General features: G+C 44.1%; 1 protein-coding gene across 1 annotated transcript in view; it reads left to right on the forward strand.

Moving 5' to 3' along the window:
• RIT2 (Ras like without CAAX 2) overlaps positions 1 to 18,009 on the forward strand; it is a 177,483-nt gene that overhangs the window by 50,658 nt on the left and 108,816 nt on the right. The window contains exon 2 of the mRNA XM_035100639.2: positions 11,532 to 11,588. Within this exon, the coding sequence (XP_034956530.1) occupies positions 11,532 to 11,588 (57 nt within the window). The remainder of the gene's footprint in view (positions 1 to 11,531; positions 11,589 to 18,009) is intronic.

The raw sequence follows: 18,009 nt of genomic DNA on the forward strand, positions 1-18,009 counted from the left end.
TTAAGTAAAACCAAAGGCCCATCTAGTCCACCATTCTCTTCTTGCAGTGATCAACCAGATGTCCAGATAGGAGGCTCACAAAGAGAAGCTAAACACAACAGCCACCTCAAGCCATCTCAGAACCATTGGAGCCAGCTCTCCGTGCATTTGTGAACACACCTGCCCTTCAGTCTGATTTTCAAGTGGATATTTGATGTATATAATCCGCTCTGAGCCTGAAATACATTGACTGAAGTTTGGTGGCTGAAGCTGGGATTTGTTTCCATTCTTTATCTCGCTCTTCATTTGTTTTTGGCCGTTCTCCTTTTCTACTGCCAGAGGGGTTTTTTGTCAAACTGAGAGGCCGTGGCATGGATAAATATCTAACCAATTCTTTGCCAACAGAGAAAAGAGTTTAATAATTTGCTCCCACTGAGCCACTTTTATGGGGTAATTGCTACTCATTCCATTGAATTTCATCAGCTAAGCAGGATTCCACTGGCTTGTGATGTCTAAATGAGACCTCTTTGCAGGTCAGAACAGGGAGGGAGGGGGAAATCTTGTAGAAAATAGCATTTAATCTATATTGATCTAAAAGTGCTTTATGGTGTTAGAGGTCACCATATTGCTGTTGTCATGGGCTTGTCTCCAGAGAAATAAAACAAGGTCATTTTGATCAGCGATGGCCTTTAAGAACATAATGGTACCTCTCTGAGATCAGTAGGTGAACTGGACAATAAGGCTCCACCGCCCTGCTGCCTAGCTGCATTTCCGCAGCAACCATCTGAAATGGAGCTCTTTAATTTGCCCCAGAGGGAGACAGAGGTTGCGACTGGTGCAACCAGAGGCCAAAATCAGTTTTGGGGGAGACGAACCACATATATTTATAATATATATATCAGCAGAAGACTGGTGAAAGCATTTCAGTTCATGAGAGATGCAAGCATGATTTACAAATAATATCAAAGGGGGGAAATCAAAAGCACTTTATACATTAATGAGTCTTGAGGAAGGGACAATATAAGTCTGTGCGAGGAGGAAAATGGGATACAGTGATTACACTGGAAAATAAAGTGTGAAATTAAATCAACTGATATTAAAGCATTAGGGGAGGGATTCAATGTAGGACTAATTTAAAATCTCTTTCTGGTGTATCAGCTGTGCTAGCGAAACAGCTTCAGCAAGAAAAGATGCAGGAAGCCAGCAAGGTTCCTGTGGCCAATTGTGCAACAAATCACTGTAGCCCTGATACTTCCTGTTGCACAGTTGGTTGCACAACTGGTGGCTCTACAAGCTTCCAGTAGCACAACTGTTGCATTGGATTACAGATTCCACGATGCTGAATTACAACGCATTACCAAACTTAAAACCATGGAGAGACCTGGTCTGAATAGAGACATTGGATCCTTATCTCATTATACATGATAAAGCTACTTTTGGCCATCTCATCCCTTGCTTTTTCCTGTAAGACCAATTGCAGTCATTAACAGCTGTTAACAGGTTGACCACACCTATCAGCCAATCACCCATTCCCACCACCCTTCTGAGTAATACCCCTCCCCACCCTCTCACCATATATAAAGGTCTGGTGACTTCTGTTTCAATGTATCTGAAGAAGTGTGCATGCACACGAAAGCTCATACCAAGAACAAACTTACGACAGTTGGTCTCTAAGGTGCTACTGGACACACACACACACACACACTGCATCAGACCAACACGGCTACCTACCTGAATCTAGATTCCACAACCATCATTCTCATCCTTCTACTGGGTCTTATCCATGTACTCTCGACTCAGAGCCACTGGAATTGTGCAACTTCATTCTTTCTTCACACTAAGGGACATTGTGGCATAGCTTGTACATGCCCAAGTCACCACAGCAACAATCTTTCCCCACTCTTCAGAATCTAGAGGTCCAGGCCAAGATTAATCTCGGTTCTCTCTTTTGCAGCAAGAAACAAGTGGATGGTTTATGAGTCTTTTAAGTTATGAGCCACAGTTTTCTTCTGCTCAGTAGCTCTGTTGGCATTGCCCTCAGTACCCCAGGCTCTGGAAATGCAAGTAACCCATTTTCTTCCATTGCTGCCCTTGTCCTAAATGGAAATAATTGCAGCTTGGCTCTTCTGCAGAGAAAAAGCAGCTTACAGATGCAAGGCGATTGAGACTGTTTTGTGTCTATATTATCCCACTAGTAATTGTGATGGACCTATTTCGGCCCATGGGGCAGTAATCCCTCATTGCTGCTCTCCTGAGAGTCTACAAAATGGGCAGTTGTTTGAGGAGGTTATAAAAAACCAACCTCAGCAGTCTCTCAGTTGATCTTCCCTGGCACCCCTCTTTCGCTCCTGGAATCTGTCAGTTAATTCTGCCTTATGTGAAGACGTCCTTCTTTTCTTGCCTGCTCAAAATATCCTCCCGGTCTCCCAGGTGACATCCATTCATGAGATGTGCAACCAAACTCCATCCTGTATGTATGTATGTATGTATGTATGTATGTATGTATGTATGTATGTATGTATGTGGAATGGCTGGTGGAGCATTTTTTTATTTTAAAATTTCAATTTAGACTTAATGTGACATAATTTCCAGCCTTCCTTTTTCCCCCTGGATCATTTCTTGGAGCGTGGAGGGTTAACCGGCTGATCGAAAAGGTTACAGATGAACAAGATTAAACATTTATTGCCGTGTTAATAAATGATTGCACCTGCGGTGGAGGCAAATATAAATGTTAAGGGGCCTCATTATAAATTCATAGGAGCTCTGCAAGGATAACTGTTTAAAGAAGTCTCCCCCTGTCAGTCTGGATACCGAATTGTAGGCCAGGCTCTGTGGGGAACAGGGCCTGCCCAATACATTTCGCGGCCTGAGGTGAACCAGCAAATGGAGTCTCCCCTCAGAATCCTGGGAAGTGTAGTTTGTTAAAGGAGCTGGATGGATAGGGAATATAAGTCCCTGGGACCAGATGCAGCCCCTCAGACCTGTCTGTTTTGCATCCTCCATGAGTCGATTTTGACTTAAATGTGTCTTTGAGTGCCTAATGCTTCTTGCTTGCCTGAATGGAGGACAGACAGTGTGAAGAAACTAACCTACTGTATTAAAATAAAGCAGGAAGCGCTAACTTCTAGCAGTGGGAAAGGCAGCTTATTCAGCAATCCTGAAGGTGTTCCTGTGCTCAGTTTATTAGAAGGAAAGCACATAAAACCAGCATCAAATAAACCTCTAGTCTCACCACAGAAAATGAGAAAAATCTGCCTTCCTTCCCACCTCTGCCACCGAAGCAGCTGCCTCATCGAGGCTCATAATAGTGCCAGTTCTGTTGGGCAACACACTCATGACAGGGAGTGTGGGCAAGTTTGTTTGGTGGTGTTCCCCCCGAATGAGAGAAAAGGGGAGGAGTGTTGTACTTGCATCACTCCAAGAGTGCCATTTTTGTTTTGTTTAATATAATTATTATTTTCTTTAATAAAAAAACACAAAATATAACAACCTTACAATAACAAATCAATTGCATTTGCTCCGCTGAGCTCGTGACTTCCCTCCCTCTCTTCAAATGATTTCCCATTTCCTAAGGAATTATATGCACATTTCAGCTGTCAGTTTCTGTCCTTCAATATATATCAAGTCCTTTTATTATCCATGGTCAGATACTATTGTTACGTTATGTTGCAGGATTGATCTCAATGTCTGCTAGTGTCTTCACATTTTTACAATCATATTTCAAGCACTCAATAAATTTACTCCAATCTCTTTGGAATTTCTGGTTGCCTTGGTTCCGGATCCTCACAGTCAGTCTGGCCAACTCCGCATAGTCCATCATCTTCATCTGCCACTCCTCGATAATTGGTAATTCTTGCAATTTCCACCTTTGGGTTAACAAAGTTCTTGCTGCTGTGGTAGCATACATAAATAGTCTTTGATCAACTTTTGCAATTTCTTCTCCCATCAACCCAAGCAAAAATGCTTCTGGTTTTTGGAGGAAGGTGTATTATAAGTGTGACGTTTTAAGTGGGACATCCCAGATTGACAGGCTACCCCAGCTTCTAATTCCTATCCAGGATATCTCATTTTGGATCCTTTGCTCCGGCTGTGCCAGAATGTGGGACCAAAAGATGGGCATTTGGGGTTCTGTGCTGCAGCGCAAGTCAGTTGGCTCACACCAGAGTGCAGCACAAAAAAGGGGGGATTTTTTTTTGGGGGGGGTACCTTGACCTTGCCACTCTTCCTCCTTTTGTCACTGGGCTTGCAGAAGCTGGCTTCTGGAAGTATGTCTGCAGTGTTGGCAGAGGAGGAGGAGGAATCTGCGCCTTCCCCTAGACGGCACTTGGCTGGTAGAGCATCTCCTGAGGCAATGGAGGAGGAGGAGGCCATCAGATGCCATCAGACAAAGGTGGGAGGGGAGAGGGAGGGGTGAGCGGCCAAGCGAGCGATGGGGTCAGTTGTCTCCATTTGCCCTCTTAAAAGGTATGGGGATATGTCACTATTTGGGAGGCACCTAGGCCTTAGCTTATAATCTGTGTCCCCAACCTCCCAGCTTTCTGCAGTGATGCCAAGATGGTGGTGCCAGGCTGTGTCTGGGTGGGACGTTTTGTGAGCAGAACAATTGGGCCTGATCCCAGTGCACCAGCTCTGCAATGGCAGAGTGACTGGTTTGGGATTCTAGCAGATCCCTGACCATCTCAGCCCCAGGCTCATATTGCACCATTTCAGGACTTTCCTCTAGGCTCTGCCAGTGAATAGCCCACCACTGTGTCCCCTGTCCACAGGTACGGAGGAGGGTGCAGAGGGTACAGTCCACCCCAGGTATCACCCTGACGGGGGTGACAAAATGACAGGCGACACTCGTCACCGCAAGGCCTGGAGCGCGCATGAGCCACGCGTCTCAGCGCCCGCAGGCTCTGCGCTGTCCGCCTGCTGCCTCCCCCCAGCTGTAAGGCGGCTGAGGCCCCATCACACGCCCATCCCTATGGGCGCCGTGCCCCCCATCTCATCCCTATGGGCTCCACACGCCCCGTAGTGTGCAATGCCCATAGGGGACGGGGTACGTGGCACCCATAGAGACGGGGCACGCCACGGCACCTATAGGGACGGGATGGGGCACCCATAGGGACATAACGGGGCACACCTATGGGTGGTTTGCCCCGCCCCATGTGCCTGAGAGCACATGGGCTTTTGCTTAGATCAGGCAAGGCTGTCTATGTTCTTCTTGTACTGTTAAGCAAAAACAAAATAAAGAGAGAAAATGACTGTCTGGTAGGAGGGCATGGCATTGATCTCTGTCTGCAGTTTGATACTATAGAAATAGACAAATCTGTTGCTGATGCCATGCCTTTTGGTTTCATCAGAATATTAAAATCCTGTGCAAAACTGCACCTATGTATAAATTAGGGACACTTGTCTCTGAATTATATATGCAGCAGAAGAGGCTGCTGTATTAAAATGAGGCTTTTAAATGAGAATGAGTAAATGAAATACATGGGTAAGTCTGGAATTGAAATAAATACATAAAGATGCGGAGGAGAACGACTGTAATAAATGGTATGTTTATTGTGCCAAAGGGAGAAAAAAGAATATTCCAATTGAATTGTTGTCATTAGTTCCTAAAATCTTGAATTGCAAGTCATCATATAGATATTTAATGAATATTTGATAAGGTTCTGAAGGCCTCTCTGTTTCGAAGGCATGATTTAATTTCAAGCTGCTCAATAAAAACAGAAAGATAGTTGTTTTAGATGATTGGGGGACTTCTTTAACCCTTGTACTGCCAGGGATTTGCCGATTGTCTCAAATATCTGAAACATTTAGCTTACGCCCTTCAGATTCTGCAACAAGAACACCACAAGTCTTCCATGCAAATGAGAGGAAGCATCCAGTATCACAGAAAAACAAAAAAACTGGAGCATTTTTTCAGTCCCATTCATTTGTGAACAATCTTTCCTCCTGTTGTATTGTAGGGTGGGTGGGGAATAACTCAGCAGTGAAACACATGCTACGTTATATCCCCCAAATTCTTGGTTGTCACCAATTACAGAAGTACAATGCTCAATTTGTGCCCGTAGCAATTCCATGACACAGTGTGCAAGGAATTGCAGTTGCCACGAAGTTGCAAAATATTGTGCTGCAAATGTGAAAGCCCAGCCATGTACGTTTTTACCTGTTAAGGAATTGTGTGTGAACTACCTGCAACAATCAGAATGTAAGCATCAATCTAATCCACCATGCTATTTTCAGGAGTAGTCTTCAAGTTGCCTTTGGGAAGCCCACATAAAGGGTGTGGAGACCCAGCCCATTATGTCCATAGTATTTGTTATCCAGGCATAGGATGCATGTGTCCATAAAGGTAAAGGGTAAAGGGGCTCCTGACCACCAGGTCCAGTCGTGTCTGACTCTGGGGTTGCGGCACTCATCTCGCTCTATAGGCCAAGGGAGCCGGCGTTTGTCCGCAGACAGCTTCCAGGTCATGTGGCCAGCATGACAAAGCTGCTTCTGGCGAACCATAGCAGCGCACGGAAACACCGTTTACCTTCCCGCCGTAGCGGTCCCCATTTATCTACTTGCACTTTGATGTGCTTTCGAACTGCTAGGTGGGCATAGAGACATGCAAATGGGTTTCCAGAATGGTGTACGGTGTTCTGGATTTAGAATGTATAGATAAGAGTGAATGCACTCTTTTTGGGCAAAGCAACTCCCCCACCCCTTGAAGAAATATCCTTAATAGGGTTATTTGGATCCTTTATATCAGATTTTAATGGGGGAGAAACTAACACATTTTATTAGAATGGAAGAAAGAAATCAAAGATGGGATGAATTCACAGTGAATTGGTTGCATTTTAAAAAACATTCTAGTAGTGCATCATATCAAAATATGCAATTTTGCAGCAAGTTATATTAATAATTTAATTAAGAGTATATCAAAAGGGGGAAATCTAGTTTTTATGTTGTAGTAAGAATGGATCAACTTTTGTTTTTGATAGTTGCATTTTTCTTATATTTCTTTATATTAAAAAAAGAAGAAGGGGAGAATGTTTTTTTGTGTGCAAATTAATGCTGATTGTGGAATATATGGGACAGGTCTTCTCAGTGGTGGTCCCATATTTGTGCTCCTCTCTCGAGGGAGTTACAGTTGCCTCTTGTACAGTTCAGGGATTTATTTATTCATTGCACTAGTCACCCTTTAGCCAAACAGCCTCTCAGTAGGGCTTACATAAACTAATTCTAAGGTTGTCGCTGCCTTCAGGCTCACCATCTAGGAAGACAAGACACACAAGGAAATAGGGAATGAAGGGAGGAGGGGAAAGCAAGTTCAGGCACAACTGGTCTTAAAACAAAAACTTATAGCTCCACTCCTATGCCAACTTAGCCCTGTAGCCAGAGAAAGACAGGTACAGGTTTTGTTTTTGCTGAACAAGTTTACTGGAACAACAGCCTCCTTGGTGGCCAAATTTCTTTTTCTGGCCCTTAAGCATCGTAAGGTTAAAATTGACAGCATTGACATGGGTCTAAATGTATAGCCTACTTCAAATTGCGTGCCGAGGTACCAAGACATCCCCCCCCCCAATAACTCACACTTCACACAATGTTTTAAGTTTAAGGCTTTTGGCATTAATTTGGCCACAACTTTATTTAAATACAACTGATGTGAGTGGTTGCTTAGGCATTGGTTCCAGCCATCTGTCCCCCGCCTGGGACAGATCTGACTCCCGCTTGCCTAGTAGGGAAGCCAGTAGGTAAGCACCCTCTGAGAGGTTGGGGCAGGGGCCCACACCCTTGACCTCATCCCTCAGATGCTCCCCTGGCCCCTACCAGGGATAAACAGACAAACATGTGGAGCCCCAGGATTCCTTTAACGGAATACCCTTAAAGGCAGCAGCAACCATGAGGAGCAGGCCCAGCCAAAATCCGTACCCCTCCACCATTCAATTTGAACCAATGCCTAACCGCCAACCTTACAAGTTGTGACTTATTGCAACATGGTAGGCAAAAACCACCTGGCACCAGCCAATCATCCAAGTGGCAAAATTCCTACCCGGCCCCTGATCCAAAACAGGCGATTCCATGACAGGCGCAGCAAGGCCAAAGCAAAGAATGCCTAAAATTAGAGTAGGGCGGGCGGGAGATTCGTTGCGAGCAGCAAAAGTGGAACCGAAAGCTGCTCGCTTAAGCATATAGGGCTAAAGCTGTCACTCATTCAATTGCTACATGCAAAATTCCCCAGCAACAGCACACCCACCAAACACACATGTGGCCATCCAAACTGACCCGCCTCACCAACCCTAGGCTGTCTTGTTCACCCTTCCACAACCCATGTTCTCCTTTAAGGGGAGAACCTGCTTTGTAGGTTTAAGTTTTAAGTTCCTTTAGATGTTTAGATGTTTTAATTTTGGTATGGATAAATGTTTGTTTCTGTCTGATGGTTGAATAAAGTCTGATTGATTGATTGATTGGTCTTAAAGTTACATCCAGTGGCCAGTGATGGTACTGGTTGTTTTCCCTTGAGAAAGAACAACAACTCTTCTCCTTCCCACCCCCAGATTAGATCCACTGGCAGAGCTGTGACAACGTCTAGGCCAAGAGGACAGGACAGTTATTCCTCAGACAGTTGCTTGCCTTCTTAGCTGTTGGAATCCCCACAGCTTTTAAACATCCCTCAAAAAAGCCACTAGTTTTGAGTTACTTTCAGCTGTGAATTTCTGATTATTAAATGGCTATACAGTGGCACCTCTCAAGACGAATGCCTCGCGCAACAAAAAACTCACAAGACGAAAGCATTTTGCGATGTTTTTGGTGACTCGCAAGACGAAGTTTTCTATGGCTGTGCTTTGCAAGATGATTTTTTGCGGTTATTTGTTTGTTTGTTTTCCGTGGCAAACCACGCTTTGCAAGGCGAAATTATCGCAAGACGAAGCGACTCGCGGAACGAATTACTTTCGTCTTGCGAGGCACCACTGTATTATTACTGGTTTTTAATCACGTATTTCCTGATGGTTTAATTGGTTAAAAAACAACAACAACATTCAGCCCGATTACAGGATAGATGTTTTTTAACTGCCATTTAAAATTATGGTCTTTCATTGAACTGTATTTTACTGAATATTGCAGCTGCTTTTTGCTTGTTCTCCCTGCCCTGCAAGCCATATTGGGAGGGCTTTGCCCAGAAAAGCAGCCTGGAAACATTAAAATAAAATAAAATAAATAAACTGTTCAAAAAAAATGCACAAAATGCTTTGGGATCCTGACTGCTTTTGCCTCCTGGACACCAGAGCTTTCTGATCTTCTAAACAATCACAGCTACCGACTTCGGGGATGCTCCGGGGCTGAAATCCCTGTTGCGTTCCCTTCACTTTTAGAAAATGTATCAAATGTGCTCGTGGGCAGCCAGGTGGGAGTTCATGCCTTAACTTTCTGATGGACTTCTCTGCAATTTGCGATGATTCTTCTCCTGCCCATTGATTTCCTATCAGAAAGACTTGGCGCAATAACCGTGTGCATATATATAATAAATGATGGCTACCAAAAGGCTGAACGACGCGCTCTTTGTGAGCACTCCATGCTACCTGGATTTTTATTGATTGCAAGGGGGCGGGTTGTGCTACAAGGGACAGCAATAAAGCTAAGAAGACAGATGAGATGCATTTTGAATGATGTGAGTAGGCAGCAATAGTCTTGTATATTCATAGTCTGCCCTCCTGGCATCTGAGGCATGCAGAGGAATGAATGAATGGTTGGTTCTCCGCAGTGATAGAATGGACTGTACCACACCAGTTGCAGGGGGTGATTGGAATGTCTGTGCATTTGGAAAAAAATGGTGAAATTAACTAATAAAGTAGTCCCTTGGTTCTCAAACTTAATCCGTTCCAGAAGTCCATTCCAAAACCAAAGTATTCCAAAGCCAAGGTGCGCTTTCCCATGGAAAGTCATGGAAAACGGATTAGTCCGTTCCAGACTTTTAAAAACAACCCCTAAAACAGCAATTTAACATGAATTTTACTATCTAACGAGACCATGGATCCATAAAATGAAAGCAATAAACAATATACTGCAGTCACACAATCAATCAAACTGGGTTACACAGTCACAAAAACAGAACAAAAAAGATCCGCAAAAACAAAAACGCAAAATAAATAGCAAAAACAGGCAGACCTCAGCGTGACACTCAGATCGGAAGCGTAACACTCAAAACAGAGCACGTTCGGCTTCTGAAAAAAGTTTGCAAACTGGAACACTTCCAGGTTTACAGTGTTTGGGTTCCAAGTTGTTTGAGTACCAAGGCATTTGAGAACCAAGGTACCACAGTATTTTAGTTAAGGGAAGGTAGACAAGTCAATAATATGCTTAGCAAAAACTGAATCTAAGAACATAAGAAGGACACTTTTGAATTAGGCCAAAGGCCCATCTCACCAGGAAACAAAGTCATTGAAAAATACAGTGGTACCTCTACTTACGAATTTAATGCGTTCCGAATGCACATTCGTAAGTCGAAAAAAATTGTAAGTCGAATCCCATAGGAATCCATTGGGAGAAAAAATTTGTAAGTAGAAGCAACCCTATCTAAAAATTCGTAAGTAGAAAAAATCCTATCTAAACAGCATCCAAGATGGCGGACGGAGCTCCATTCGTAAGTAGAGTTATTCGTAAGTAGAGGTACCACTGTAGACTATACTTGCTTTTCACTGTGACATCTGTTGAAGGCAATATTTCTGCATCAGTCTATTTTTAAGGTTTTTAATTTATTATCGTTATAGTAACAAACCAAAACTATTAACAAACTGAAGAACTGGTGCTTTTCCAAATGCCATATGATGTTTGTTCTGCTAATGCAGAGAATCCAGCATGGCAGTATATACACTTTGGAACTCCCCGCCCATTGATATTAGGTTGGTGGCTTTTGGTGTTGACTATGCCCTCTGTGAGATTCCCCCCCCCCTAACAGATTGCCTGAGTGAATAGGGGTTGGCAAGGGTTGGGGAGAAGGTTCTTTTCCTGTACTCTGGGGCCTGTGTAAGTTCTCAGTCCTAGAGTAATGATTTCCCTCCTCTATTTTCTGGTAGAAACTGGACTGCAAACATTCTGGCACCCTTGTCTCCCTGACCAGTTGGAATACCCATGGCTATTCCACATCATCATACCCAATCAGCTCCAGAGGTTGCATAACACCACTAGTCCAATATACAGTATTGTAGGTTACTGAAAACAGTTATGAGAAGCATTAGGCTGAGGATTTTGTCTTCAGCTTTCTTTCATTTCTAGTCTGGACAAGCATGAGATATGTTTGTGTGCTGGTCACTTTAGGAAAACAAATGTGTACAATAACAAATATATTACTAACAAGCTGAGCTGAGGAGGGAATATAACTCACTTCTTATCAAGGTCAAGGTGTGAGTCAGGATTTTTTTTAAAAAAAATTGCCATTGAAATTTTCAAAAAAAAATCCCATCCCTGTATAGGTGCTCTACATTTCAGAAATGCAAACTACTTGGTTATGGTTTTACTGAGTTGCGTATCACAGCTGCTAATCACTGACTCATCATTTCCATCTCTTTCTGTCCCCCCAGCGATGACAATGCAGTTTATCAGCCACCGCTTCCCCGACTACCATGATCCCACCATAGGTAAGTTAAACCCTCTTTGTTAAACCAGAACTTTGGGCCGTGGAGCAATGAGAAATTGGGCTTCCAACTGCAGAAAAGGTTTCTCATTGATTGCATGCACCTTTATCCAAGTAACCCATTAATTAACCAATTAAATGGAAATACATTTGCATATAAATCGGCACCTGAATATCATTTCCACATTCGAAATTCTGAAGGGAGCACAAGATTGCCTGCAGCATGATCAACCAAAGCTACTACATGTGGTTTGAAGAAATGGCTCCCTTTAGGATTTCCTTGTTGTTTAGTACATCATGAACACACTGGAACTAGAATAGCCTTGAAAAATAGGGGAAGGGGACCATGATCATGACCTTGTTAGCCTATTGGTTCCCAGTGTTTTATGAACTAAACTTTTAGTTGATTACTGCTAATGATGCAAATGAAAAGCTGTAGCCCTGGTTGAAATGATTCATGCCCGGTGTGTTGGAATTAACTGCACAGTCCCCATGTGTATGAGCAAAGGCAGATCTAAGCTCCCTTGCACCCTTCAAAGTCAGGAGAGACCATGGGCCAGAAAGCTTGCTTTTCAACACCTTTTGTGCTCTACACGAGTGAACGGATTCCTCCGCAAAGGCACCCAGAGGAGCCTGTGCACATCACCTAGCTGTCCAGGGCAGTAGAGGAGCAGTCCAGGGTGGGCTCCTAGTCACTCTGAGCCAAAGTGGAAAGGCACGATTTTTGTGTACCTCCCAGGCCTGCGTCCTTGGCAGGGACAAACCTGGCCAACCCCTGGGTATGCTGCTGTGTGTGACTCAGGCTCCATGCTCTTCCTTCTCAGCATGGACCTTCTTTTAGGGTCCTGCCAGGGAGCTGTATTACAGTTAAGTAAAGCAGTTTGTTACCAACAACTGCGTGCACCAGGGCTTACTGGCCAGGTTAGTCCTGCTAAGGCCAGCAAGGAGACCAGGGAATAATTTAAATGTGGGGAGACCCAGAAGGGTTTCTTCATAGAAAAAGGGAAGGGAAAAAGGAATGGAGGATCAGACTAAATTGAAGGCCAGGCGGAATAGCTCTGTCTTACAGGCCCTGCAGAAGGAGATCAAGTCCTGCAGAGCCCTAGTCTCGTGGGACAGAGCATTCCACCAGGTCGGTGCCATGACTGAAAAGGCCCTGGCCCTGGTGGAGGATAATCTGGCTTCTTTAGGGCCTGGGACCTTAAAGAATGGCAGTTACTTGGCCGGGGATTTCGGGAAATGCCTAACAGTAAGATTAACTTTCAGGTTGGTGTTTCAGAATCCAGCATTTTTGTGTTCAGCAAGGGGAGGCAGGCTTTTTAGGCCTGTGGGCACATTTGGATTGTTGGGTGAGTGCCATTGGCATCACCTGCTCTGGCAATTTCTCTCCCTCTTCCCCTCAGATTTGCTCCCCCTCCAACAGAAAAAAGAGCTAGAGCACACCCATGCAAACACTTCACATGCCCTAAGGATCTATGTAAAAGTCAGATCTAGAAGAAGCCTTGAAAAGCACATGGGGCTTAAAGAGGAAGTTGGAAAAAGTGACACTCTTGCCACTTCCTTCTTCAGCTCTATGTACTTTTCAAAGGAGAACAGGGTAACCACGCTCACCACCTCATGCATGACCCGAGAGGCAGTGGTGTGGTGAGTCAGAGACGTTGTCGATACCAGGGGAAGACCTCAAGTACACCACTGCGCCCATGGGCTCCTTGAGAGCAACCGATGATGTACCTACTAAGTGTGAACTGGTAGCAAAAAAGATGAAACTTCTGTATACAGGCCAGCTCATAGTTTGTCCAACAGAAACACTGCAAGTCATTCATAAATGACTGAACAAAACAGTTTGAAATAGTCCTTCTCTGAGTATCTGAATCTCTTTTTTTAAGGCCCATTGATGGGTGTGGCAAAATATGTTGTTTTTTTTATTTAAAGCTGTGGTCGAGGTAGTGTGTAATCTGTGCTAGCAAGTGGGGAGGGAGCTTATAGTCTTTCATGTAAACAATCTAGATCTTACCCTAAGAAAGCTGAATTCTCCAGCCTGCGTGTAATGTCTGCACTGAGAATTTAACTTCCATTCCATAACAGAAATTGTTTTTCTTTCTTTTATAAGTCATTAATTTATTCTAGCCAGGAGTTGTTGAGAGCACCAGAGCCCTATCCCCAAGCATCCAAATATAGTGGTACCTCGTAAGACGAATGCCTCGCGCAACGAAAAGCTCGCTAGAGAAAAGCATCTTGCAATGTTTTTGGTGGCTCGCAAGATGAAGTTTTCAGTGGTCGCGCTTCGCCGCTTGTTTTTGTTTTGTTTTGTTTTTGCCATGGCAATCCGCGCTTCGCAAGACGAAATTATCGCTAGACGAAGCGACTCGCGGCACGAATTAATTTCGTCTTGCGAGGCACCACTATGTATTTGCAGCCATAATAAGGACTAGAAACCTGCTTGTTAAGATTCTCAGGAAGCTGGATCCTGTGCCATTTGCTATATTGTGTCTCCTTTCCCGCTCTGTGCTCCTATAGAAATGTGATATGTCTTTCCAGCCTTGCCCACAATGCTATCAAGGAAAGGCCAGACCAAATTGTAACCCCGTGTCTTTTGAGTCTTCTGAATTATTGGTTTGTACTTGCCGTCGCAACAGCATTCTGTGGCAACAGCAACATCGGATGTCACTGTCCATCAGGCCCTTTTGCTTGATCCCAGAGATGGCGGGCATTGTTATAAATTCCTAGTATCACCTTTAAAAGGGAAGAGTGAGTAATGACCCCAGAGGTACCCTTCTGGATGTCCACAGGGCACATCCATCACTTTGGATTAACATTGCTGAGCATTCAGTGCTGACAGATGGCTGAGAGCAAACATTTATCTGGCTATAAAAGGAGATGGCTTTAAGAGAACGAAAGACAGAAGTTTGCTGCACTCCATTTTCTTTGAGCTTTAACCATTTCCTCATCTTTCACACTTCAGATCTGCAGGAAAGAAAAGGTCCTCGAGAACAGAGCTCCCAGACAATGGGTGGGGTGCGGGTGGGAGGTTTTTCTTTTGTACCAGTTGACAGAAAAGTTGTTGTTGTTGTTTAGTCATTTAGTCGTGCCCGACTCTTCGTGACCCCATGGACCATAGCATGCCAGGCACTCCTGTCTTGCACTGCCTCCCGCAGTTTGGTCAAATTCATGTTCGTAGCTTTGAGAACACTGTCCAACCATCTCGTCCTCTGTCGTCCCCTTCTCCTAGTGCTCTCCATCTTTCCCAACATCAGGGTCTTTCCCAAGGATTCTTCTCTTCTCATGAGGTGGCCAAAGTATTGGAGCCTCAGCTTCATGGATCAATGCCTTGTCGTGGCGAAGGGGCTTGAATAACTCAGAGAAGCTATGAGCTATGCCATGCAGGGCCACCCAAGATGGACAGGTCATAGTGGAGAATTTTGACTAAACGTGATCCACCTGGAGAAGGAACTGGCAAGCCACTCCAGTATCCCTGCCAAGAAAACTCCATGGGCAAAGACAACAGACAGAAAAGTAGAGAGGATCAGATATTCCCCTTAAGCCAGTTTTGGGCTCAGGAGCACAATACCTCAAGGACCACCTCTTTCCATATGAACCTACCTGAACCCTGTGGACATCCTCTGAGGCCCTTCTTCATGTGCCCACCATAGCTGCCAAGTTATCCCTTTTTTTAAGGGATTTTCCCTTATGCTGAATAGGCTTCCTCGCGAGAAAAGGGAAAACTTGGCAGCTACGGTGCCCACTCCTCGAGGGGTTGGGAGGGTGGCAACACAAGAATGGGCCTTTTCTGTGGTGGCTTCCCATTTTTGGAACGCTCTCACCTGAGAGGTTCGCTTGTCACCTTCATTATACACCTTTAGATGCCAGGCGAAATTATTCCGCTACAACCAGGCCTAACCTTTCAAATATGTTTGTGGGGTGGGGTGAGAGGAAGGGAGTTGTTGCTTGTGGTGGTTGTTATGTATTTTGTGTTTTTATCTTGTATTTTTATGTTGTGAATTGCCTTGAGAGCTACAGATGAAGGGCAGTATACAAATAATAATAATAATAATAATAATAATAATAATAATAATAATAATAATGCACAGCATTTAAAACTTCCAGCAGATGTCAAGGCAATAAGCAACTATTTTAGCTATGTTCAAATATATAAAAGGATGTCATACAGAGCAGGGAGAAAGATTGTTTTCTGCTGCTCCAGAGAAGCGGACACGGAGCAATGGATTCAAACTACAAGAAAGAAGATTCCACCTCAACATTAGGAAGAACTTCCTGACAGTAAGAGCTGTTCGGCAGTGGAATTTGCTGCCAAGGAGTGTGGTGGAGTCTCCTTCTTTGGAGGTCTTTAAGTAGAGGCTTGACATGCATATGTCAAGAATGCTTTGATGGTGTTTCCTGCTTGGCAGGGGGTTGGACTGGATGGCCCTCGTGGTCTCTTCCAACTCTATGATTCTACTTTTAGAAGACAACTGAAGGGGGCCCCGTTTAGGGAAGTTTATAATGTTTGATGCTGTACTGTTTTTAATATTCGGTTGGAAGCCGCCCATAGTGGCTGGGGTATAAATAATAATAATAATAATAATAATAATAATAATAATAATAATGATAATAATAATAAGATTAAAACATCATTAGGGCAGCATTCATGATGCAAAGGCCTCCTGAAATAAATTCATTTTAACCTGACATCTAAATCTGTGCAAGGATGATGACTGTCTTGTATTTTTAGGAAGGTAGTTCCATAAAGTGGGGGTCTACTAGGCTGGAGTCACAACTCTCACTGACACAAGTAATGCTTCTGGGCCATGGAGGACCAGTAATAGATCTCCCCCAGATGATCTCCGTGATCAGCTTGGGACATATAGGCCAAGGTGGTCTTTCAGATATCCTGGGCCTAAGTTGTTCAGCAGCTTAGACACAGGTGCAAGAGCCATGAACATGACCCACTTTCAGATGGGAATCCAGTGCAGATTATTTAACACTACTGTCACATGCTGGTGGTAGTCTGTTCCCATCACCAGTCTAGCCATGGCATTCGGCAGTAGCTGAAGCTTCCAGACCAGACCCTAGGGCAGCCCCACATAATGTGTGTTTCAGTAGTCCAGGCTATGCATGAGCTAATGTGATCAGGTCCCTGTCAAGGAGCTTTTGTTTACTTTAGGTGACTATATTTGTCCTGGGGTTAATCTCTTTGTTTGCTTCCAAATTCTAGGCTCTGCCTGCAAGTGTTCCAAATATTCCTAGGCTCTGCTTCTAGGCTCATAGCAAATTGCTGAAAACTCCTCCACTTCCACCCCTGTTCTGCTATAGGACTCAGACCGTCCATCCCAGCTCCTGCCCAGATACCAGAATTTTGTATGAGACGACAGCCTAATCTTAAAGTGTTTTCCCCACAAAGAAGAAATATGTTGACTTCTGTACGTTTATTTTTGCATATTTTTAAGGATCAGTGTATTTTCTGAAAGCAAATCAGATTGGTGGTGTTTATTTATTTTTAGTTTTCACTGCCAAAAACATGACTAATGCTTCCATCTACTGGTCCCCAGTTGCCCGCCTGCCTGTCTGCCTGTCTCTCAAATATAACCAGTAAGCCAACTCTCTGTAGAAAAACATCCAAAATTTGGGATCACAGACAAAAATCTGTGATTGGAATTATGCAAAGCAGGCTCATTTGCATAAGCTTCCTTTCCATGTTCTCTCCAATTTTGCATGGGGTTTTGAATACTGCATTACGGTTTATTTGCATAAATTCGGAAAAGATTGCTGGAACTCGTGTAACAGTCTGAGCCACTCTTGGAGATTAGGGGTATGTATTAACCTATGGCCACCAACTCTTCCTATCTACCAATGACAGCTCCAGTTTTTCTTATGCCTATCCCTGAGTCCTAGCCATGTCTACTCAGAAGTTAGTCCTGTTGCATTCCATAGGTGATATTGGTAAAGCGAGATTGCCTTACCCATCAGTGAAGGGCAATCAAATCAAGTTGTTGTTGTTGTTGTTGTTGTTGTTGTTATTAAATATGCCCACTCAAACATTTCAGTTTGAAGAACTGTCATCCTTTCAGGTTCCACATAATAATATGTCTTCCACATTACTAAGAAATAGATATTTTAGCGTGGCAGCACCTGCTTCCCCAGATGTTTAGAAAGTTGATGCGAGTTTCAATCTGCTTTTAGTCTATTGCAGGGGTCGGCAAACTTTTCCGCCGGCAGGCAGGATTGCTTGCCGCTCTTACCCCGCTGGCTTTCGGAGCCATGGAAGGCGGGGGGACATCTGCGGCTTCCTATTGTCCGTGGCTGCGTCCCGGAAGTCCTATCCTGCAGCCAATAGGAAGCCATTGCTGCCCCTCAGTCAGTCCCTGTGAGGAACTAAACAGGCGCACTGTATCCAGCCCACGGACGTAGTTTGCCAACCCCTGGTCTAT

The sequence above is a fragment of the Zootoca vivipara genome, chromosome 11, assembly GCF_963506605.1.
Source record: "Zootoca vivipara chromosome 11, rZooViv1.1, whole genome shotgun sequence".
NCBI classification, from domain to species: domain Eukaryota; kingdom Metazoa; phylum Chordata; class Lepidosauria; order Squamata; family Lacertidae; genus Zootoca; species Zootoca vivipara.